General features: G+C 41.1%; 1 protein-coding gene across 1 annotated transcript in view; it reads left to right on the top strand.

Annotated features, from left to right (window-relative positions):
- The window catches only part of tprn (taperin), a 42,918-nt gene extending 17,893 nt beyond the window's left edge, over positions 1-25,025 (top strand). The window contains exons 2-4 of the mRNA XM_031277413.2: positions 14,205-14,406; positions 19,743-19,867; positions 21,388-25,025. Of these exons, the coding sequence (XP_031133273.1) occupies positions 14,205-14,406; positions 19,743-19,867; positions 21,388-21,450 (390 nt within the window). The 3' untranslated portion in view covers positions 21,451-25,025. The remainder of the gene's footprint in view (positions 1-14,204; positions 14,407-19,742; positions 19,868-21,387) is intronic.
- Positions 25,026-25,064: the final 39 nt, after the last annotated feature.

Genomic DNA, 25,064 nt, shown 5'->3' with positions numbered 1-25,064 from the left:
ATGGGCAACAACGACTCAACCTGTAACAAATCGAAAGGGCATAAGTACTCGTTCATTCAACTTTTGACCTATAATCCATGTTGAACTTGCAAAAACTACAATCAAATCTGAGATTTCTCAACGACAATCAGGCGAAAGAGACAAATTTAGCCGTCTAGCTCCATAGGGTCCCATTCATTTTGCACTGGACCGTGATCACCCCCAGTGGAACTCTGGTGGAACTGCAACCAAAGTAGGTACAATGGGGCTAAATAGGGAGTGGAACGGCTTTCCGTAGACGGGCTTTGCTATGGAGCTAGCTAGCTGACATGATCTACATCTGAGCTACTGGGCATGTGCAGTGCAATCAAAGATAGTACAGAAGAAGAAGAAGAAAAGAGGTCTCACTCTGTAGCTAAAACAGAGACCAGGTGAAAAGAGGATCTGCAGCAGTGAGAGAGAGCACTGCAGTACAACACAAATATGGTGTTTTTTGAAAATTAAACCATGTAAACCTATTCTGGTACAACCTTAAAATACAATTATGAACCTGAAAATGAGCATAATATGGCTGCTTTAAGTCATGGCTCACCTTATAAGTATCGAGATGTAACCCTAACCCAAACCCTGTCTTTTAACCTAACCCTTTAACCTTAACCCTTTATAGCTAGCTAGCTGCTAACTTAAGTGTTGATGCTTGCGCAGTATGCCAGTTTCGTTTGGTGACTCTTCCTGTGACTACTTTCTAGCGTCTACCGTTGTTGGGGCTGTATGCTAACATGACACACCAGAACCATCTGAGAAGTCTGTAAAAGGGAAGGCACTTTCAAAAGATACCTGGGAGGTGACTGGATGAACCTTCTGTCTATCATGTCCGCCATTTTTGTTGGCCTTTGGCCGTCACCAGCCCAGGCTTATGGCAGTTCGCGAAATGGTTACGTTATTGAATCTCGCGTGTTGCAGTTCCTTTCCTCGTTATTCTCATCCTAACCACAACCGTCCCGTTGTTGTCGGCATGTCCTGCGTGTGACGGTTCCTTTCCCAGTTCTTCTTTTCCTAACCTCAACCGTCCCGTTGTTGTGGCGTTTCATGTCCCTGTTGTTGCGTGCCGCAGAGACCGCAGATTGTGTCCCTGCGCCTGGGGTTGTGTCCCCCAGAGCAGCCCAGTGTCATGGCAATTCGTGAAATGATCACGTTCGAAAATCGTGACCTGCACATGAATTAATAAATCAAAATAACGTGACTATTTCACGAACTGCCGTGAGACCGGGTTGCCGTCACACACACCGGAACCACATAGCCAGTAGCTCCTCACCGGATGTTGATTAGTTCGGTGAGCTGGTAGTTCAGACACAAACACATTACTTAAAGCCTGACAAGATGGATTTTTGTTTGATGTGTAGGGCTGGGTATCGTTCAAAAAAATGTCGGTACTGATACCAATACCAATAGATACCGGTTCCTAAACCTTTTTTCGATACCAATATGATAAAACAAAAAGAAATTACAACATTACACAATACGGCACAAATCTTTTTATTTATCTCTGTGCGTAACGTAGAGTTTTTCCTGCGTGTCTCTACGACGTGTAACTTTAGACAGCCAATCACAAGCATTATTAGATCTCGGTAGAAGCATTTTTTAAACTAATCGCCACTCTAATTCTTTTATCCCTTCTGCAATTCGGCTTCTAAATGGATACAATCTATTTTTGGATCATTCTTTATCTACTCTCTAGGGTGTGGGCCTATATGTAGGCTTGTGTGCTGTTATGTATGTGTATATATGTTGTCTGTAGCTGCTCTTAACTAATTGCCCTCTGTGGGATTAATAAAGTTGTTGAATTGAAGCATGCTGCATGCTGTTTGGCTCACTAACGCTGATGAGATTAAAACTAGAAAGTCCAGTCACCTCTATGGTATTGGGTGACGTGGAGGGATTTTATTGATGAATACAAAGGTTACTGGTTCACCTGCATCTTTTCTTTCCATCAACAACCCCAATGGACAAAGCCTTGGACTTTATCATACATTTGTTTTTACGTTCTGAGTGATTGAATGTCCTTCTTCCGTAATGTCGCAACTATAAGCATAGCGGCAGGGTTTTATCTCTCTTCCTGTAATACTTGTGCACTGATCAGCCTCATACCTGGTAATACCCAATAAACCACATTATCTCACTGATTAACTGGTAGTGTCAAAAGGCGTCCCTGACGAAGCTTCTCTACCAGTTTCCCCCAGCTTGAAGTGTTAAAGGTGCACTATGCATTCCTGCATGGTTTCAGCGCGATTTCATTTTTGTCTCAGATCGTAGGCATCTGTCCTTGATCCGCTAACTGCCTGCCCCCTGAATACACTGTGAAAAAGCCCGGTCCCAGGAGACAACACAGGGGGCCGTAAACGTCAAACAAACACTAGAGGCACAGGATAGGCACCAAAATACAACAAACCACGTTCCAGCCAATCCAGTGTTTCCTCTATGTTGATTGGCAAGTGGCGGCCTGCCACGGTTAGATTCCTCCCGCCACGGTATCAGAAATGTACAAAAAGCCGTCTATCAGCAGTGATTGTTAGAGAGCACGTCGGAGAATAGCGCGGACACGCGCTTCACACCGCGAGTGGGCACGCGTGCCACTCTGAGAAAAGGGAGAAAGAAAAAAGAGACAGGCTGTCCGGAGGACCCAGTTGAGACGGAAAGTGTGCATCCTTGAGAACTGTGAGTTGTATAACTTATGTTGTCAGTTCTGTATTAGTCTATAGTTAAAACTATAGTTAGCTAAATTGCACGTGGCTGTTGATTCAATATAATAGCGATTGCTCAACGCCCTTGCTCACGTTTGTATTTTAGGTGCACTATTTACATGCTGAAGTAGTTACACTGCATTAAGATACTGGAAGTGCCGGAATCCCATAACTACTAGAAGTGCCGTGAGCGGTCATTTTGACCGCCAGATTTCAAACTCTATAATCTCTCATGATAAATACCTAATTGCGATATTAATGCATGTATTGTCTTAGGATATCTTTAGAACAACGTAATAACACCTACATTTACATTTTAACGATTTTAATTATACTTTTGAGTAGTAGCCTAATACGTGTTTCAGTAATTCATATCATGGCATAGTAAACCATGATTATTTCATACATTCATATCCCGAAAAATATTCATTCATTCAACATAATTCACAGCCATTTATAACCTAACCTAACCTGGCACTGCCTCCGTTTTGGTGTCTGCTGTGACCGTGCGCCGCTGCCCTTTTTTCCTCCATAAATTCCGCTCTCGGCTACTTTGTCAGTAGCTGCATGAACTTCCTCCGGGACATTTTACAGCTGGTGCACTCCTTGGAGAGGATGTGTGCAATGATTCCAGCCAGTTCAAGGATGTATAAAGTTATATGAACACGTAGACAGCTACCGGCCATCTACGTGTACCGTGCCTTTCACAGAGCGAGCGCCCGGTGTTTGCCTTCTGATTCAGAACTGAGTCCATCCACGCCGTAGTAGCCTACGTTACCGACTCTGGCTTTGCCTTCGGCCCATCGGTGATGCCCACACTTGTTAGGCTACTCGAGACGGCTAGTTACGTTTCTCTGACAGAGACTATGATTATTACTAAGCAACCAAGATGCATCTTCAGCCGCGCAAAAGATTAAAAACAAAACCGCAAAAATCCGAGCAGTCAATATGACCGTGTATGGCCAAAATAGGTAAAAGTGATTGTATTTTTTTTTGCCGTTGGTGTAATGTATATAAAAACAATTTTAAATACAGACTCTTTTAGGAAAAGTCAGGTACCAGCAGGATTGTATTTTTTTTTATTCAGCAAAGTTATTACCCACAAACGGTCAAAATGACTGTCATGGCCGTTCTAGTGTTAAGGAACAGGCCACAGGGGGACCATCTACAGCATGTATGCTACTCAGCATTAATGGGCCACCTCTTTCTGAATTCCCCTATAACCGAGCCTTGGAGTTATTTTTCCAAAAGCCAAGAAAAATCAAATGCACACAGCAAGGCTGGCAACTTTGCCACTGAGGCAAAGATGCAATTAGTTTCATTATGAATGGTTTCATTCTATACTTTGGGTTTTGGTTTCTGAACTGAAACTGAAAATATGCCTCATTGTGTGTGAATAGAGGTGAATAAATATATTTGTTTGTGTTGCAGCGAAATGTAAGTTCCCTTTAATACGTAAAACATTTGGCAGCGGGGCGCGGGACTGGGGGGGAGTTCTGACAGATCTGCCCCCACTGCTAAAAAAAAATCCTAAAGGAAACACTGCAATCACCGACAAGATGGTTGGGGGTGGGGGTTAAGGCCCAGACACACAGAGCCAACGGCCAAACGTCGGCAGAAAAGGCAGTTGGACTGATCAGTCTACCCAAGTTGGTCAAAAAATGCCTCGGAACACACCAAAGCGACGAGACGTAATACGTCTCCATAACAGCAGGCGGCGCTAATCTGTATTGTCGCCCAAAAATGAAAAAAAATGGCAGCTGATTGGACAAACGCGTCACGTGGGTCTGGTTTCTCTGGAAATTCAAAGACAGATTGTCATGGCGGCTCGTTCAGAATACGATCTCATATTGTACTAAAATAGTTCACCGAAACGTGTTTCTGAAAACATTTTAAAGGGGTGATAGAATGATTGATTATATAGGGTATTTTACACTGTTCCTTAAGGTCTCCTAATAGGGTATGTAACATTGGTTGGGCTGAAAATTGCCCAAATACTATTTTATTAGGCCCTTAACTACCCTGTGAATATGGCTCTATTTAGAACAAGAGCTTTTCTTCTAAATATGGTATGCTCATGAATATTTAGATGAGCTGCGCGCTGATTGGTTTGAGCGAACCCCATAGAAACACATTGGAGACAAGACAGCAGGTCTCATATTTCAGACACTGCAAAGTTATACATTGTTTGTCGGGCTATTACGTTATTAAATTCACTTCTGAGACGTTTTTAAGCGAGAAATCAACTATATAAAGCTCAAATATGGGCCGTTTTACGAAAATTGATGGCTAATTACAAATTTGGTAAGACTTGTTGGACTTTAGCTAGGAGCTCCACACAGTCTGATGAGAAAGCGGCAGACTGAACCTCCATACCCAGTGAAAGTCACCGTTTCTCGGGCTCGGGGCTACGCGGAGGCAGCCAGCCGACTGCCAGTTGCCGGCATAACTAGACTAGCTATATTTACAGTTTGAATTTCGTCACTTCACTCATACAACATGTACCCCAAGATCTTATAAAGCTAACTATGGTGTCCGATTTCAATTTAATGCATTTTTGTGAACATTAGGGATTTCGTTAGCTGCTACTCTCTCTTCAAGCCTAGCTATGTGTACAGATCGCGGCTAGCTAGTTAGCTTCACTTTCGGCATAATAAACGTATATTTACAGTTTGAATTTCGTCACTTCACTTATACAAGATGTACCCCAAGGTCTTATAAAGCTAACTATGGTGTCCGATTTCAGTTTAATGCATTTTTGTGACCATTAGGGATTTCGTTAGCTGCTACTGTCCATTCATTCCTATGGGTAAAGATCGCGGCTAGCTGCAGGCCCTGGAGCTCCATTAGGGCCTCGGTATTTTGTAGTCCAGTAACCGGTGACTTTGCGCGGGTATGAAGCGCCGCGGGCTTCCCTTCGTGACGGAGATCCAGCTAGCTCACAGCGAGTCTATGAAGTGGACACGCCGGGCAGCGAGGCAGCACCGGGCTGCTGTCACGTAGCCTGCTGAGCTCCTGCTGAACTGCGACACACAGTCAGACAAATTTTGCAATTAGCCATCAATTTTCGTAAAACGGCCCATATTTGACCTCTACATAGTTGATTTCTCACATAAAAAAGTCTCAGAAGTGAATTCAGTAATTAAATAGCGGACCTCTGGAGATCTGCATGACCTAGCTAGATTCAGAAGACTAAGCTGACCTCAGGTCAGTGGTGTAGCCCATGCAAATGTTGGGGCGTGACAAAGACTTGGATTTGGGATGCTTACGTCAGCTTCCGGCTTTGTTGAGATTCGCCCGTTTTCAGCGGCAGTTTCAAAATGTGAGATTTGCAGAGGATAGGGGTATGAATGGGATTTTGAGCTTCTATGTATGTCTTATTTACCCACTGAACTGTCTATGACAAGGTAAAATCGGTTTTGCATTCTATCACCCCTTTAAGCGAGAAATAGGCCGTGCAGTTGCTGAATCTGTCTTCATTTCAGATCAACAAAGGTCAGTTTAAAAGATTTTCATCAGATTTTGAGAGACTTTAGTCACGCTCATTCCGCTCCCCGTTTCCGGGTTAGCACTCTACCAATCAGATTGGTCATTTGAGTCCGACTGCCGGCAGTGCCCGCCACGCCGATTATACATGTCAAATCGGCCAAAATGAAGGACGACGGCCCCTCGGACGGACGACGGAACGGAACACACCGAACAGACTCGAGTCACCGACCTCGCCAGACTGTCCAACGGCCGATTATCGGCTCTGTGTGTCCGGGCCTTAAGGGACAGTTAGTCAGTTTAGTCATGACAGTTACGAAACATGGGGGGAGGGGCGAGCTTGCTGTGTTTTGTTTTGAATTTACTTGGAACGTCAACAGAAGTAACGTCATGCAGGAACGCATAGTGTACCTTTAATGCTAAGCTAGGCTAAACACATCTTGGGCCTATATGAACATTCAGAGATGAAATGATACAGATCTTAGTAGGAAAGCAAACCCAACATGTCTGAATATTCTTTTCCATGTATTTTTGTAAAAAAAAAAAAAAAAAAAAAAAAAAATCTTAAATGTAGGTCACGCTAAAAAATGGATAAACGAAAGAGCAGACTTTTGAAATGTGTGCGTGGATATCTTCTCCATCTGATCATTAATGAAGCACCCACCACTTTGTCTCCCCAAATGAGGCCCTGTGCTTCACGCTAGTTATCCCAATTTACCAGCACAGTGGAGAGGTACACCGCATGCTTTGTTTGAGTCCGTGTAGGCTTTATTATCCCTCTCCCACTAATGCAGCTGCAGCTAAACTCCTTAGCCGGTTCATTGTGATGCTGTGCTAATATTATCTACCTGGTTGGAGATTAGCTCTAATCAGGTACCTGGTCAGTCTCCTCTGAGCAGGTACAAACCTTTTTAAAGGACTTTAACGTTGCCATATCGGGCACAGTGCTTTGTCAGAAATGTGGACATAATTTAGGTTTTTGCATGCACCAGAGGCTTCTGATGCTTTTTTACACTTACTGTACAGTATGTGAGCAGATGCACACCCAATACCAACATGACCGTCCACACCACGCCCTAAGCCACCTGGCCCCGCTGAGATAAACATAGAAATGCATTTTGAAGTCAGTCTGACGTACATCATGTAAACACAAACGCTCACATGCTGCTACACCCTCAGTTGTTAGCGAGAGCTTCGCTATTGTGTCGCATCTTTACTGTAAGTCTGGAGTCCAACCCGGTCAGCACTGCCAGGGAGCTCTCCGTGTGTGTGTGTGTGTGTGTGTGTGTTTTTTCCATTCAGGAGGATCCACTTTTCACCAAACGAGGACACGCCATGCTGGGTGGCCTGGAAAAAAAAATCCTGGCACAGCTCCCATTTCGCCTATTGGCCGAGGCACATTCATGAAGACATAATCTCATCTGCCGACTCTCTTCTTCCTCTCTCCCTCACTTCTTCTTTTGTCTGTTTTCCCCATGTCTCTTTGTGCGTCATAAACAACATGCAAGCAACAAAAACCGAGCTGATGACACTCGGGTGAAAGGATCTTGTGGGATGAATATTTCCTCAGCTTAGCTTCGTCCCCCCCCCATCTGATGTCTCAATCTGGTGGGGTTGAAGCCGCTGCAGCAGCTCCCGACTCTGCCGACAACCGCAGTCCTAACAAGTTCTTTTCATTTTGAATTCAACTTCAAACCCCTACCCTCTCTTTTTTTCAGACAAAGCATTCTTTCTTTCGTTTTGCCCTCCCATTTCCTTCATTTCTCCCTTACTTTTACCTCGTGAATTATGTACAATATAGAAATTATATTCGAAAAACAATTTTAACCCAGACACCAATATAAAGTTTTTTTTAGTCCAGGCCAGTAAGTAACTTTGATTGTGATAAACACATTAGTGAACTCTGAATCTCCTGAACAGGATTGTTCTGTGCTGTTTTCAAATCAAGTTGCATTCCCTAGAAACAATTCCCATCATTTCATTTTAACGCAAGCTGACACAAAGCATCAGCTCGTTACACACATGTGCACACACATACTGCGATACACAGTCAGTATTTAATAAATATGAAACAAATCCAGAATAATTACTATGGTTTTTGGTTGATGTAAGTGTCAAACACTTAATTTCCTGCATTCTGATAAATGTTCATGCAACAAATGTTCGGTGGAAACGTCTTTATTCATGTGACAGAAAACACAAAATCCAGGAGGCAGGTGACAATTCAAAATATAAAAAGCAGTAAGTGGGGTTCACATCAGGGACCTGGGTCCGGATCCGAGTACACTTGACCCCAAAGTCCAGTTTGTTTGATTAGTTTGAACACTACTGAGTACTGTACCCTAGGGCTTTGACACCGAACTTCGATATTCGAATATAATTCGAATATTAAAAAAAATATTGATATTCGAACGAATATTAGGCAGCCCTTAATATTCGAATTTCGAACCTGTTATGGGCATTCTTTTTTTGTAAATGTGTTTGCTTGTAAACCTTGTTTTCAATTCAGATTCCGAGGCTTTTTCACGCATTTCAAAATGTAACTACACATCGCGGCGACGCACGTCGCTCGGCCGTGGCTTGGTAGCGCATTTACCCCTACTCATTTCCTGGTTCTCTTTCTCCATAAACTACATGAAATCAAGGAGAGGGTTAACTTTTCCTGCTACAGATTTCCCACCGTGGTCAGGAAGAACAGGGGAGAGACTTTGTTTCTCTCACTAAGACTATAGAGTCGCTACTCACTCTGAAGCTACCGGTAATCACCGTCACTCTCTCACAACACACACTCCTCAGACACACACACACACACCCATACACACGCGGCTCGACGCACACACCAGCGCAAAAGTATAAACATCAGACCACTTACGTAGGCTACGGTGAAATATCCGACCTTCCTGTTGAAAGCATATTGTTTGTGTTTAATCCAGGGTCTGACTTTTAATTTAAAAAAAAAAAAAAAAACAGTGGTGGCAGTGTGTTTTTCATCATTGCACGCCTACTGACTGATACACTGCCCTCTGGTGGACAGAACATATACGAAGTTTGATACCAATATAAGCCTTACTGAAGGCATTTAATGGTCAAAATATTATTAATAAATATCCGAATATATTTGAATATTAATATTCATAAACAAACAAACTTCGAATATGATTTTTGGGCAAAAGTCAAAGCCCTACTGTACCCAGGCCCGGTTGGTCGATCTGTGCCAAAGTCCACTCGAAAAGGTGGTCTCGAGTACAGTTCATACTGGTACGGTTCGCATCAGGTGTGAAAACCAACTGTACCAAACCACGAAAATGGACTACTACTTAACGCGACTACAAGGAATGTTAACCGGTTATAAAACTCAATTTAAAACTGATGCCACTTTGTCAGACTCAGATCTGGCTTCGCTTCCACCTTCGACCTGCAGCCGGAGCTCCAGCGGGAGGCTAAGACCTCCACGCCCAGCAGCTCCTCTTCAGGCCAGGAGCAGAGATTCACCTCGCTGCACCGCGGGGCAGCAGGCTAACCCTAACCCTCATGCAGGAAAAAAACCTGAATAGGTCAGTTGTTGGTGGCCTGTCATTGGCGCAGCGTCCTGTCTGAGTGCCCTGTGGTGAATGAGAAGGACAGCAGGGCTGAGGCGGCCCCCGGTTGGCCTGTCCCACAGCCTGAGGACAGAAGACAAATCACTTCTGCCTCCATGATGCAGGCTTTTATCCCAGAGATGTAAAAAGACCCACAACTGAAGCTCATGAGCAGCAGCAGGCTGGGATATATAAAGATTGCAGTTCTGTTACCCCCAAATTTGTGTTGCCTATCTTTTCCTCTAAGTTGCATTAATGCTGCAGCTAAGCAGCTAAAAAGTAAAGTCAGAGAAAGGACACATCATTGACTGAGGCATTGCACAAGAGCCTCATCTAACAAGAGTCTCATGTGAGCAAAGTGCTTGTAAACCAGACGAAAAGAAAAGTGAAAGACAGTGAAAGAGGAAGCGAGCCCAGCGGCTAGCCTGGTTTATTGATAGACTTGCTTTTGGCATCCAGAGACTTCCTCTAAGACAGGATGCCAGTTTAGCAAGAAAATGCTTTTAATGGTGTACACATGAACACTGAAACTAAAAAAAGGTTTCGGGGCTAAAAATAGGCGACGCCTGGGACTGAGGGCCCTTGTAAAGATGGTATCATAGAGTCAGAGCCTGTATCTATACACAGGATTTAATTTGTTTTGTGGATTGTACTGTTACTATGGCTGAATACTAAATGTAGAAACCTAGACTGGCTGTCAGGAGGAAAAGGTAGATCTATCAAGATGAAACCATTGTTATTGCTTCTAGTTTTGTCAGTATTGAAAGATTAGCGGTGTTACTTATACCTTGAATATTTTCTAATAACAGTGAATGGAGGGAACTTTCCGTTTCCCTCTGGTCTTGAACCATCGCATTTATATTCACTTCTTATCTTCTTAAAGAACAGGCCTTTATCCCTGAACTTTTGATATTTCTGCCTTCTTAATTTTACAACTAGCAGAAGAGGTTGATGGTAATTCTTTGAAATACCTCACCTTAAAACCTTTAGAAACTTGAGGCAGAAATGTAAAACAAATTATGTAGCTGAACATTGTGATGTTATAGATTAAAACCTAGAAATCAGACTAAACCATACTGATTAGCTAACAATAGTGAGTAATAGGTTGAAAGGTCACACTTTTAAAGGCTCCTTGTTTAGTTCACAGGGTTCACAGTCTGTTCTCTGAACCCTCGTCCTACTCCACACCGCCTCCTCAAGTTCCAAGTTATTTATTGTCATAAGCAGTCATAAGCGATGCAGTCATTGGCGATGAACATCTTGGATCTCAGGCTCCCTCCAATAATGCTCATTAAATATGTATAAGAAGAAATGAATATGCATAATGAGAAGTAAACCGTTGTAAAAACAGTGAGTAAAAGTCAAAGTATAAAGGTAAAGTGACAGAGTCAAAGTCATAAGCTCAGGAGCTCAAGAGTTCAACAGTCTAATGGTTATGGGCCTGAGCTTGAGCCTTGTGGTGCGGGACCGGATGCTGCCATACCGTCTGCAGGATGGCAGCAGGCAGAACGAGAGAGGTCTGCGAGGTTCTACTGGGTAAGAAGATCTGATCATTTTCTTGGACCTAAACCGTTCAGTGATTTATGGACAAGCAATAGAATTTTGAAGTTGATCTTGTGAGAATTTGGTAGCCAATGTAATCTGAGAACTGGAGTTATATGCTTAACCTTTTTGGTCTGGACTGTATTGTATTCGTTTTGGGACTCAGCTTTATATATTTGCGTGTCATCTGCAATACATGTGATGTGAAACCTTTTGAAAAGTTTTGAGCTAATGAGAACGTGTAAAGATCAAATAACACATGTCTGAGAATCAATCCTTGCGGAACTCCACACGTGAAATGCTCTGATGTACAGCTACCAATTGATACAAATAGTCACTGTCTTGAAGGTAGGACTTCAACCAATTCAGGACTATATTAGAGAGATCAGCCGTCTAGTCTATTAATAGTGTATATTGTGGTCAACAGTATCATATCAGATCAGAACCTGTTTAGATGCTTTAAAAGTTAAATATGGTCAAAATACTACTTTGCACTTTATATGTTTTTTTTTTAATAAATGGAAATGCAAAGTATTTTGCTAATTAATAATGTTTGGTGTCATACAATTGAACAGTCCACCTACATTCAGTTGATTTTCAGTTGAATGAGTAAGACTTGTAAAACTTTTAAATACACTTAAATACCAGAACATTGCTGTTTTGTTATAGTATATATGTATTGTGTCAATAACTATCCCAGATGATGAGGCTTGAACAGTACAGTATCTGTGCTTTGTTCTACTAGAGGACTTCAGAAGGACTATGATGTGTCAAATGTGTTTAATTCCCAGGTTACTAGAAGTAAGAAGTATTGAGTAAGAAAAATGATGCTTCCATGTGTACGCACATCTTTTTGACATGCCGACTTACTGACTCATATTATGTTGCAAAAAACTATTTCTCTACCATCACATACCTCACCATACTCACAGAGATACTGTAGACCATGAAGAAGTTTTATTTATATATATATATATATATATATATATATATATATATATATATATATATAATTATAAGGATATGGATCAAGCATGACATTTTAAAATGGTGGTGTAGTTTGAACCCTGACCGGTCTTGAGTCAGAGGTGGTGTTGCTGGCTTGTGGCCTTGTGACGGAGATTAGGGCAGATTTGGATCACGGACTGTAGAGTAGATGGAGTCAGGTACAATACGTTAAGAGCAGTCAGCTGTTGGCCTCGGGGAGGACATGGACAAACATGCTGTTATATACGTGTGTATCGGCTGTCATCTCATCTCCATGGCAACCCAGGAAACTAATACCATTTTGAGTTTGCAATGCCTACGTGTGGCCAGAATACATGGTTTTACGGTCATTTTAAAACTGTATGTATGAGATTTGTGAGTGCCAAAGGAGAAGTGAAGACTGCACTACAAAATGAAATCATATAAAATAAAGGAATGAAGGAATTTCTTTCTTTACATAAGATGCATGAGAAAAGTTAACAACAATTTAAATTGACAATAAACAGAAGAAAAGAAGAAACACATATAATATGTAAACAATAATCAAGAAGGTATCATCAGATTTTGGAAAAAACTACAAAATTTCAAAACAGAATTGAATTCCCTTAGAATGTTACAACAGTAGCTTAAATGATATTCTGTGAATGTTATTGCAGCAGGAACTTCTCAGAGAACATTTTTCTTCTAAAGGGGCGAGATGTCTCCTTTGAGAATAAATGACAATTATAACTGGCAACTGACATAGCTGTCAGTGTGCCCACTGACAGCTAAAACCACTGAAGTCTCTGGTGGCAGAGTTGCCATTCATGTTGGATTACACGTTGCAGCAATGTGCGAGGGCCCGTCTTACCCCACGGATCCATGTCTGCAGACCACTGAAGCGTTGCCAAACAGACATGTCTTACAGCGAACGCTCTGAGACGATCAATCACAGGCCCTGGGCTCCTGCAAAGCTGCCACCTGTCCCACTTAGAGGACACGTCAAGTACAGTACATGCAGTCACAGACTCGCCTGAATAAACTGCAGCTGGTTCTCAAAGAACCTCAATTAAAAGCTCTTTGAATAAGTGATGAGGTAGTTGTTTGGTGTTGAGCTAAACTGGCATTACTGCAGTGTGAGCAAAGGGCTGAGACACGCAATAACCTACAGTATAGATGGTTTAATTACAGAGCAATAAGGAAGTACTGTAATAACCTGTTAATGTTTACTGTGCTCGTAAAATGCAGAGGAGTGATGTCAGTATTATGTTGGAATGTGAAGACATCGGATACTTTTAAATCTTGGCTGAGGCCTGTAAAGTTTGGCCTCTACTTTTTCCATTCATTTTTTTTTTTTTTTTATCAATTATGATGCATTTTATTAAAGCATTTCAAGATGGATTTTTTGGTTTTCATTATAATGCCCCTAAATACCAAAACATGAAGATGAGAGGGCATTGTGGGATTTACTGGAGGGGCACAATCATTTAATATGATAAATGTAGTGAAAGCAGTAGTTCCTATCAGAAAATGAGCGTACCTTATTGTCTCCTTTCCTTTTTTTTCCAGCCAGCTACATTTAAAAGAAAAAATCAAATATTCGCTCCAAATCATGAACAGGCACCGGCCCAAATTTAGTTTGGCTGGTGTTATTTTCTTTCTCATGTTGCCAGTGAAGTGAAAAAAACCAAGGAGGCAGGGGAAATCTGTGTCACCATGTGTCAACAATATAAGGAGAAAAAAATTGTTATTTACCCATTGGTATGATTTGTTTTTTAGTTGTTGTTTCTCTGTGTTAAAAAAAAAAAAAATCAATCAAAAAAAAAATCCAAATCAAAGCAGTTCAATATCATGTTTAGTATAATAGATAATTGCTTATTGTCATTGTTCTGTCTCTGTGTGTCTTTTGCAGCTTAAGATCTCATTCAACGAGTCGAGTCTCCACAGTACGTACGAGTATCCATCAGAGAGCAGCGCGTGGGACAGCGGGGACGAGGACGACGACGAGAAACTAGACGAAAAGCTGCCGGACGAACAGCCGAGCATGGTGGGACGCATCCACATCCCCCGACCCAGTTTCACCAGCTCGCCCACGCACACGACCAACAGTAACGGTGAGGAGTAACGCGGTTAATTTGGATGTTTTTGTGGTGAACGTGCAGGTTAGATGTCCAGTTTAAACTCCTATAGCAGCATTAAAATGCCTGTCTTTTGACCAACGCGTTGGTCTAGACATCTCAACAGCTATTGCTGTGAAAAATCCGGCAGATATTCATGCTCCTCAGAGGATGAACCCTTTCCATTTTGGACATCCCCACCTGCTTTCATCTTTGGATGGATATAAATACAAATCATGTTATTAGCTGTATTTATGTGTCATTTATGTAAAATCAGAGTTAGCAGAAAGATTTTCTAGGACACACAAGATCAAGAAAAACAAAATGAATAATGAGGAAATTAAATCAAAAGCAGTAGCAAGAATATTAAAAGGAGGACTGGTGGGAATAGATAAACAAGAACCAAATATTCAGAGCAGGATCAACAGCTATTACTGCATTTAAAAGAGAGACTGCAGCAAAACTGCATCATATAGTGTACTTTTATGTCTTTTGTATGTACATGCGAATACGTCACTCCAGTTCTTTGAGGGATGATGTGAAGATCTACTTTTCACTCTGCATTGCCGCACTTACCATGTGTCAATGTTGAGTGACTAAAAAATTATTATTTTTTTTCCTTTCTTTATTCAGAATACAGCTATACAAACAAACAAACAAGGCACTTTTACAAATCCACTTCAAAAATAGAGTTTTTGCCTCGGGTCGAGCATATAAACAAAACCTAGGAGCTTATACATAACAAATCGACATGCGACTAAGCAGTTAGCGAGGTAGTGGAAACTTAATTTTGGTGGAAATGACACCACTCCTAAACAGAGACGTATAGTAACGAAGTAGAACTACTCCACTACTGTACTTAAGTACTAAAAGGCTGTATCTGTACTCCACTGGAGTATTATTTTTTTTCTCCTACTTCCACTTTTACTTCGGTACATATTTTCGATGAGTTTAATACTTGTACTCCAATACATTTTTTATGTGCTTGCATCGTTACTCGTTAGTAGGGCTGCACAATATTTTGTTACATCGTCATGTGCACATGCACGATAGTCACATCGCAGGACGTTGCGATGTTGACGCTACAACTTCTTTGCTGCTTGATAGAACAGTAAACTTTCACCGTTCTCCTTTTACATGATTGTTACCGGCCGACCCTTCCCCTTTAAGACAGGTGGTCAGACAGGTGTGATGTAACGTTAGTCCGACGGGAAAGACGACCTAAATCACCTGATCAATGCAAAGTAATCACGACATCTCCCGGCCATTTTTCACCACAGAAAGCTGCTACCAGCCAGGCTAAAGCTAATATAGTTAGCCTAAAGAAACAAGGCGTCTGTCCCAACTAACATTAAGGTTTGGAGCCGCGACGCTGGAAACCTAACACTAATCTAACAGCAGCCTGTGTCTGAAATAACATAATTTCCACTGATTTAATTGTTCTTGGACACACAGTTGTTATTTTTATTTTCTATGTAGATGCACTCCCTTACAAAATCACCCCAGTAGTTGAGAATGATTTATTATTTGTTATTAGTCATCTTTTTTCATATCACAATATATATTTCATATTTCAGTCATTTTTTCCCAATATTGTGCCGGCCTACTTTAGGCTAAACATTTGAAATAATATAAACAATATGATATTCAAACTTTTGACTGCTTTCTTTAATAAGTACACAACACAATGCTTGTACTTTACTTTCAGTACTTGAGTAGTACATTTTAAAATAAACTACTTGCAATACTTAAGTACAAAAAATGTTGAATACTTTAGTACATCCACTTAAGTGTGGTGCTTAAAGAGCACTTCAACTTCTACTCAAGTCACTTTTTTGATAGAGCACTTGTACTTTTACTCAAGTATGGGTCACTTTATACATGTCTGCTCCTAAATAGTTTGATGGGAGAAATGTAGGCGAGATCTTGGAAGAAGGGAACGGAGATAAGATAGGACTTTCTGAATGTATTATTTTATTTCTAATCAGTTTACAAAGAGCAGACCATCCCATAATTAACAGCTGTCTTGTATAGCTGTTATTGTATAGGGGAACTATCCCATTTTCAACATTCTTACGCATTATTCCATTCCTATGGTCTAAGACAGTCCCCAAAATACAAGTAAACATTAACAACTCTCAAATTCAAAGTGTAAAGTCTGGAAGCGCTCCATAGACGATGAATTGGTAAAGCTGTTCTAGATGACACTGAGAGCACCCGGGGGAATGTTCTGGGTATATGGGTCCATTTTCTGTTTCAGAGCTGATAACACTACAATAGAATAAAGCTCAAAACAAAATCAGTCCCTTGATGACATCACGTCAAGTGTGAGACTTACTTCTCTGGTTTCTGGCTTTGAGAGAGAGTAGATCATGTTCACAAATGTTGCCCGGAATTTTCCTAGGCCGTTGCAATAACATGTTGGAATTGTTAATTCGGCTGGTGTTCCCCTTTAAGCTGAGGCTGAGTAACAGGGGCTTTTGAGTTGAGTCGCGTTCTGTGGTACTTTAAAGGTCTTTATGTGTCCACCAAGCCCTTTTCATTGAGCCTCAGAGTTCAGCCACGGTTCCACTTTCCCACGTTGTGTTGGACAATCGTAGAAAATACACATGAAACAGCTCTTTTTTCCCTTCTTAAAGCTGGTGTAAGGTGATTGACGTTAGACTAAATATGAAGAGCATGTGTTGTGTGGTTTTTGAACTGTGGTTTTGGCTAGGGCTGCAACAAACTGTGTGATTTTTTTTCTCGATTAGTTGTTTGGTCTATAAAATGTAAGAAAATGGTGAAAAATGTGGCTCAGTGCTTCCCAAAAAGCCTAATGATGACATCCTCAAATGTCTTGTTTTGTCCACAACTCAAAGATATTCAGTTTCCTGTCACAGAGGAGAGAAGAAACTAGAACATATTCACATTTAAGAAGCTGGAATCAAAGAATTTTTACTTTTGTCTTAAAAAAATTACTCAAACCGACTATCGATTATCAAAATAGTTGGCGATTAATTTAAGAGTTGACAACTAATCGATTAATCGTTGCAGCTCTAGTTTTGGCTGTACAATTACATAAAACAAATATAATGTGACAAAGAATTTGGGGTTACACTTTACATGAAGGTAGCTACATAAGAGTGACATGACACTGTCATGAACATGTCATAAACATTATAAACAAGTCATAAATGTTTATGACATAATGCTTCTTTTAGTAAGTGTCTTTTGGTTTTTGTCATGACAAGTTATGGTTAGGGTTATGGTTAGAGTTATGGTTACGGTTAGGGTTCATGTGTCATGATAGTGTCATGTGTTCATGACAGTGTCACGACACTCTTATGTAGCTACCTTCAAGTAAAGTGTTACTGAATTTGGGAATATATAATGAGCTAATGAGCTGTCCTGACATATATGAAGACAATCTAAATTTGCTCTGAAAATGAGGGGAATAATTCAAATGGAAACAGGATGAATTTAAAGGAGAGACGTTTAGAGTTGTCTGATCAGGCCGTTGCTTCTTTATTATGTCAGCATCACGACCCTCATGTGCACGGTGCAAGAAACAGACAACATTAGGTCAGAGCCGTATATATCTCTAATATCTCTAATCTACGGCTCCGCATCAGGTATGATGACAGAGACCTCTACTGGACAACTCGTGAAACACATTCAAAAGTAGTTTTCTGTTTCCATTTTTACTTCATCAGCTCACTTACTACTTCAAAAAAGTAGCATCTCATAAATATTGCTAGGTTTTCCATGTTATTGAAATATGACTAAATTATTTTGCAATTTACGTTCAAAACTAAATAGTATACCAGATATAATATTAAAAGGAATGAGTGGCAACGACACATGGAGAAAAAAAGTTCTTAACATTTTAGCAGTCTAAAGTACTTGAAAGCAATACTTGAATAAAAGTACAAGTATCTTATCAGAAAATGACTTCGGTAGAAGTTATATGGCGTTTTTCCATTACATGGTACCTGCTCGACTCGACTCGGCACACTGTGCGTCCGTTTTCCATTGCAGATTTTAGTACTGCCTCAGCGTGGCTGGTCGTCTTGCCGGCTCGACGCACACACCAGCGCACAAGTATAAACATCAGGCCACTTGAGCTTGTTTTACAGTTCTGTGGAGGCTCCACGCAGAGCTTTCGCCGTAGCCTATGTAATATGTGGCCTGATGTATACATTTGTCAGCTGGTGTGTGCGTCGAGCCAGCATGTGTGTGTGTGTGTGCGTAGGATACGGCGAAAGCTCTGCCTGGAGCCTCCGCAGAACTGAAACAAGCGGCGCCGCAGTAAACTGCCGTGACCTAACACGACACACACACAGAACGTTGAAGGTGTGTTGTTGTTGCCACAGTCAGAAGACACATTTTGTTTCAGAACACAACTGGCTAAACTGTTTAAAAATAGCGGGTTTGTTCAGGACACCCCCCTCTGTCGCTTTCACGTCAACCTTTTCGGCTCGCCTCAGCTCGCTTGGAACCTCGACTGAGGAGGTACTAAAAAAAAGTACCTGTTAGCAGGTACCAGGTCCTTTTTTTCGTAATGGAAAACCAAAAAAGGCGAGTAGAGTCGAGGTGAGTCGAGCTGGTACCATGTAATGGAAAAGCGCCAAAAGTCTCCTTTTAGAATATTACTTGATAGGGGTGTGCAAAAAAAAAAAAATCAATTCACATTCGTATCGCGATTCAAGCTCTACCGATTCTAAATTAATTCATAGAATTCCAAAAATTGATTCATATTTTTTAAATATTATTTATTATTTTTTTAATTGTATGTCTACTGCAATCACATGGGATGTAACTCCATGTACATACTGTGAATCATTTTTTTTAATCGAGAATCGTTTTTTAATCGAAAATCAATTTTTGAATCGAATCGTGAGCCTGAAAATCGATATTGAATCGTTTTCTGAATCGTGCACCCCTATTACTTGAGTAAAAGTCTTAAAGTATCTGATATTTAGTGTACTTAAGTATCAATCGTCTGTTACCCTGGCTGCAGCAGGTGCTTCTATGACACTATCAGTCATCATGCTTCCTCCTCTTCTTCTTTAGTTTTGGCCTATGTTTTTGTTTTTTTTCCAGTGTGACAAATTACTTCTGATTTCATTTTGTAGAAAAGAGTAACTAAGATGCTTAGGGGAAATGTAGTAAAAGTATACATTTTATTTAGAAACTGTAGTGGAGTAAAAGTAAAAGTTTCCGGAATTATAAATAATGAAGTAAAGTACAGATCCGTGAAAATTCTACTTAAGTACAGTAGCGAAGTATTTGTACTTCGTCACATTACAACACTGCATTTTAGTAACAGATTGTCTTTTTATTGTGTGCAGCTCTTTCCAGCTACATTCCCAAGCACTCTGTGGACTTCAGCGCCTGGCAGGAGCACAAACATGACGACAGCGTTTACCAGGAGGACACCACTTCCCAGCACACACAGATGACAGAGGAAGTTATGGTGAGAGACGACTCCTCTATTCATCAAACACACCGTTTCTGTACCAGGTCTCCTTTCATTTCAATTTCACATGTTCAAATGTCTTGTTTTGTCCGACAGTCCAAAGCCCTAAATACGTTCACTTCACAATGCTATATGACAGCCCATTTTACAACATTTTACCAAATGTTCAGTTGGTAACTTTTAAAAGTTGAAAGTTTGCTCTGGCCGGTGGGCGGTGCTTTGGTTTTTGGCTCAACTATTTTCAACATGGCGGCCGGGTCACAAACATAGACATATATATATATATATATATACAGGACACAGGCTAAATATTGCTAACTAAAATGCTGTAACATTAGTAATTAAATATGTTTCACACAGTTATGACACAATCGTTAGCCTATTTTTACAAAAACGTCTTACATACAAGGTAATGGAGCCTTTTATACATTGTTGTTTAAACGCTTTATTCACTGTCAAAGTGGCGCCAACATGAATGTCAGTCAATGGGATGCTAACGGCGGGTGAGTGCTTGTTCATATCAAAGTGGCGCCATAGGATCTACGGGTTGTTGACAGACGCTTACCCCCTTGGTCACAAAGCGTCTCATTTTCAGCTGTCCTGTCAATTAAATTAAGTCTGCCGTTTTATGTGTTAAATTCAGACTAAAGGTCCTAATTTTGTAGTTTTTGTGGTGCAGGGTTCTAGTATTGAGAAATTAAACAAGTAATGCAGACTATTAGAATGTGGTTTCATTTTGTAATATAAATATTGGTCTTAATTTCCATCCTAACGAGCAGCAAAAAGGGTCTTTTAAAGTCTCAAACATTAGCTAATGAATCCTGTCAGCACTGCGTTTGTACTGAAAATAAATGAAAGACAAAAGATTTCACATTTGGGCGCCCGGATAGCTCAGTTGGTAGAGCGTGCGCCCATATATAGAGGTTTGCTCCTTGACGCAGCGGGCCCGGGTTTGATTCCGACCTGCGGCCCTTTGCTGCATGTCATTCCCCTCCTCTATCTTCCCTTTCATGTCTTCAGCTGTCCTGTCATAAAGGCCTAAAAATGCCCCAAAAATAATAAAAAATAAATAAATAGAGTAGTAGTAGAGTTCACATTTTCTCCTTAGTCATACAAGAACAGCAGGAAGTCCGCGTACAGTAAAGGATGAGTCTGTGTTACCTTATTTGACAGAAATCTATGCATTTACCTGTTCTGTCCGACAATTTGATAAACAAAAATGTATATGTGTGCTTTAGTAAATTAAACCCCAGTTAACAAAACTGGTTAAAAAAAAAAATGATATCAATATTTTAATAGTCCGGTCAGACTCTCATATTCAAGTCTTTGTTCTGCTCGTTCAACCCTGTTTGGTAAATTGCTCCTAAACACGTTTAGAGAGGATTTGAATTGCTATTTTTATTCTCAGTTCTTAACATTTTGGTGCTGGGGATTTTTTCCTTTGGGACTGGCTCTAAAAATGTCTCTAGGCAGGAAAAACCCCTGACATGGAATTAAAATGTCTCCTTTCTCCTCAGCTCACACCTGCAGACAGCTCCTCCCTGTCGGACTACAGCAGCGAGCCCGCTCTTTACTTCTGATCAGAGGGACCAATCAGCTGTACCGTAGCACTCACCCCCCCCTCCTCCCGTGGGACCAGCCTGCAGCCAGAGCCCGGCCTGACCTGCCTCCAGCTCTACACTCCAGCCGTCTCTAAGCACATCTTCCTGCTCAGACAGGAAACACAGTATTTAGTCTGGGTTTTTTTTGTTTGTTTTTTGGCTGATCTCCTGCCACGGAGCCACCACACACCACCTTATCAACCACATATCATAGCAGATGAGCTTTTTTGCCAGGTGGCCGGTGTTTCCATTCCCAGCCTTCTTCCTGACCTGCCGCAAAGAATCCAAAAAGCAGCTGGACTGTGTTTGCCCTTACCATCCTGGACAGTTGATCTGTCAGCCTCCCTCCCTCGTTTCCTCGCCCTCACTAACAAAATATCGGACCCGAATCGAATCAATTGTCAAAATCTAGAGAGACGTCTGCTTTCCTCGCCAGACTCTGGAAGAAGTTCACGTCCTCCTTCCTGTGATTCTCTTGCTTCCGACTTCAACATTTGCTTCAGGTTTTTTTTTTTTGGGGGGGGGGGGGAAGATGTTGACCAAACTCCTTTTTAAAAAGAACAGGAAGCCGCCAGTGCCCACGCGTAGGCAACGCCACGGTGACAGAGTTCAGTGTTAGCATGGAAACATGTGATTAGGATAAAAAAAACGTAGACTTCGTGGAGGACGTTTGTCCGCTTGTGTCGATCGCTGGCACACTCAAACACACAAAAACACAAAAAAAATGATGAAAGGGTGCCACAATTGTAGTTTCTTTGTCTTATTCTCTTTTATTTTTTTTTTTGTACCTGCATGTTTTGATTTCAGCCAACAGCTTGGTTGGTTCTCTTTGACCGTAAAGCTTCTGTATGCCTTTTTTTTTCAGTTTCTTTGTACGTTTCCTGGCAAACCTACGCCTGTATTAAAGCTGCTGGATGTTCAGTAGAAAGAGTGTCAACAGCAGGCAAACTTCAACACACCTTCCCTTCTTAGTGACAAGGGGGGGGGGGGTGATATGCACCCCCAGGGGTCATTTCTGTCAGTCAGCAACTGATTCTGATAACCCGCTTGGAAAAAGTGACCTTGGCCAATGTCTGTATGTCCGTATTGCTGGTGACAAACGCAAATCATCATACTGTAGAATGTTTGTGTATTCTCTATCAAGGTATTTTTGTGTCACGTTTATCAAAAAAAGCTGTCAGCTGTCGCCTTTTTTTAAAGTCTGGTTTCTTGTGTATTTATTCCTGCTTAAAGTTGAAGTTTGCATGTCTGAGACCTGCTCATGTACAAAAAAAAAAAACCCAACCCAGTTTTTGTAAAGACATATTTGCTGGTTTTTTTTTTTTTTTTTTGGTGTGTTGTTGTTTTCCAGTCGGACCTCATGTACTTTGACATTCCACGAAGAGAAAGAAGCCGGTCCCATGGAAGGAACGAAGGCAGAACAACCATTCTGATCATTCATAATATGGCACGTTTGTGAGAGCGAATGCAAGACTCTGTGTGTTTTTGAAAGATGTTAATGAATTTGTTTTTGTTTTTTAATTAAGATTGTTTTATATACAAGAATGCACCAAGTTTCCAGATGATTTTTTTTTTTTTTAAAACTCATAATGCCAAGTGATTAAAGTGTTGCTGTTAACGGCCTCACGTTCATTCTTGACACGCCCGGGATCAAAAAACCTACGGCCAGTATTGTTGTACAGTTTCCACCATATTTTTTCATAAGTACATAAGATTTATTTCTTACTCCCTGTCATTTTTTTTTTCGTTTTCTCCAATCAGATGAAATGTGTTCAGCGTCGAGGTTGGACTTTTGCTGTTAGGAGATGGGACGTTTTGTCCCCGTCTGATGAATTTAGGAATTCTCTGTTTTCGTCTGGAGTCTTAGATGTTTAATGTCTTTTTGCACTGTCTGGCTTTTAGCTTTGTTTTGCACCTCATGAGAAGCAACAGAGTAGGCAACGGAGGATACGTGCACTTAAAAAGAACAAGAAGTCTAGTTGAAGAGTTTTGTAGCCACTATTGACAACTCTTATTACACAACCATTGATTGTATGTCAGATAAATGTATGAGAATGGATTTGGAGCCCTTGGTTGGCGGAATAACACTTTTTTTTTAGACTGCAGGTATAGATTTATTTTTTTTCATCAAAATGAATGAATAGCATTTTGGAATAGACCACTTCAATTTTACATGGTGAATGCACTGCCGATTAATGCCATGTCCACTGTTTTTACTCCGTTTGCCACAGCCTTGCATCAGAAGTCTTATGATTGTCGGCCTTGTCGCCGCAAACTGTATCCCAAGCGTATAGTTTTCCACACAGGTCCAGGTCCTCATATTTGGCCTGAAACGACCCCACAAATCCCCCTAAAGTCCGTCCTTTTTAGTCGTGGTTATAGGTCAGTTCAGCTGATGTACAGTAGCTTTCAAGGACCACGCCAGTGATTTAGCAGGGGTTTTTTTAGCCCATTTAGCGCGAATCACAACCGTGCTACTGTGGTTTCGGAGTCTGAATGTACTTTTGAACTATTCCAGATGTCCAGTCGGTTTCCACTCAATTTCATATGGTATAAAAATCTACCGGAAGACACGTTCTCGACTTGTATAAGCCATCACAGTCAACCCGTTATGGTTGCATCGTAGTGCAGTTAGTGCTGGGTATCATTTCAAACACCAAAATTACACTTTTTTTGATACCTTTCTCTAACACTTTTTTAGTGTAGAGTTGAAAACTGGCCATTTCAATCATATTGTCTGAAAAGACAAGATTATGAATCTGAGCAAGCGTTCTGTACTCCATACTTGGCGCTACGCACACATTTCCAGTCAGTACCAAATATCCAGCCCTATTACATGCAAGCACAGACATTTTAAATCAATCTGCACATAAACGACATTACCACACATTATTATAACGTAGGGTAAACAGAACTGACAAGAATGCAGACTCGACGTGCACTGTGATGGATTACACAACTCCACAGTCGACCAAAGACGTTTCCACAGCATGAGGAAATGAATGGAAACCAATGGCTGCTTGAAAAAGCATAACAAACGGGCAGCAAAAAAATGTGAAGTACACATGATTTGTAATTAAGGAGCTAAAAGACCCCAAATACATTACAAAGTTAAATTTTAGCGCCATGGAGCGCCTGACTTGGACCTGCTGCGGTCAAATGACACGCCTGTGGATCCATCTGTAGTTAAGTGCTGCCTTCAATGTCCAAAATCCCAAAGAGGACATCAACTCTAAAGTGGGAATCTTTAGCTCTCTCGTCTTTCTGTGAACTGAAGGACCAAAAAGGCAGAGAGTGAAACGTGGGGAATCCCCACCAACGGTCTGGAATGACACCAGTGGGACATAGACACACGCCGCTTGACTTCTGAAGTGTACGTGCGGACCTCACTCTGCCTACTCCTGTTGCAAAGGGAGGTCACCCTGTTGTAGCGACTCTGTGGTAGAAGCTTCATCTTGTTCCCCTTTTTTTACTTTTCCCACTCGTCTGTAAATGTACATTGCAGCAGATGTGCTTACTGTAAAGTTATTGTCAATGATTTGGGCTAATAAAAAAAACAAAGTGATGTCACACTTGTACAAAAATGAAAGCTC

The sequence above is a fragment of the Sander lucioperca genome, chromosome 14 (genome assembly GCF_008315115.2).
Source record: "Sander lucioperca isolate FBNREF2018 chromosome 14, SLUC_FBN_1.2, whole genome shotgun sequence".
In the NCBI taxonomy this organism is placed as follows: Eukaryota; Metazoa; Chordata; class Actinopteri; order Perciformes; family Percidae; genus Sander; species Sander lucioperca.
The sequence above is the reverse complement of the archived record's forward strand: the minus strand, read 5'-3'. Positions and strand labels throughout refer to the sequence as shown.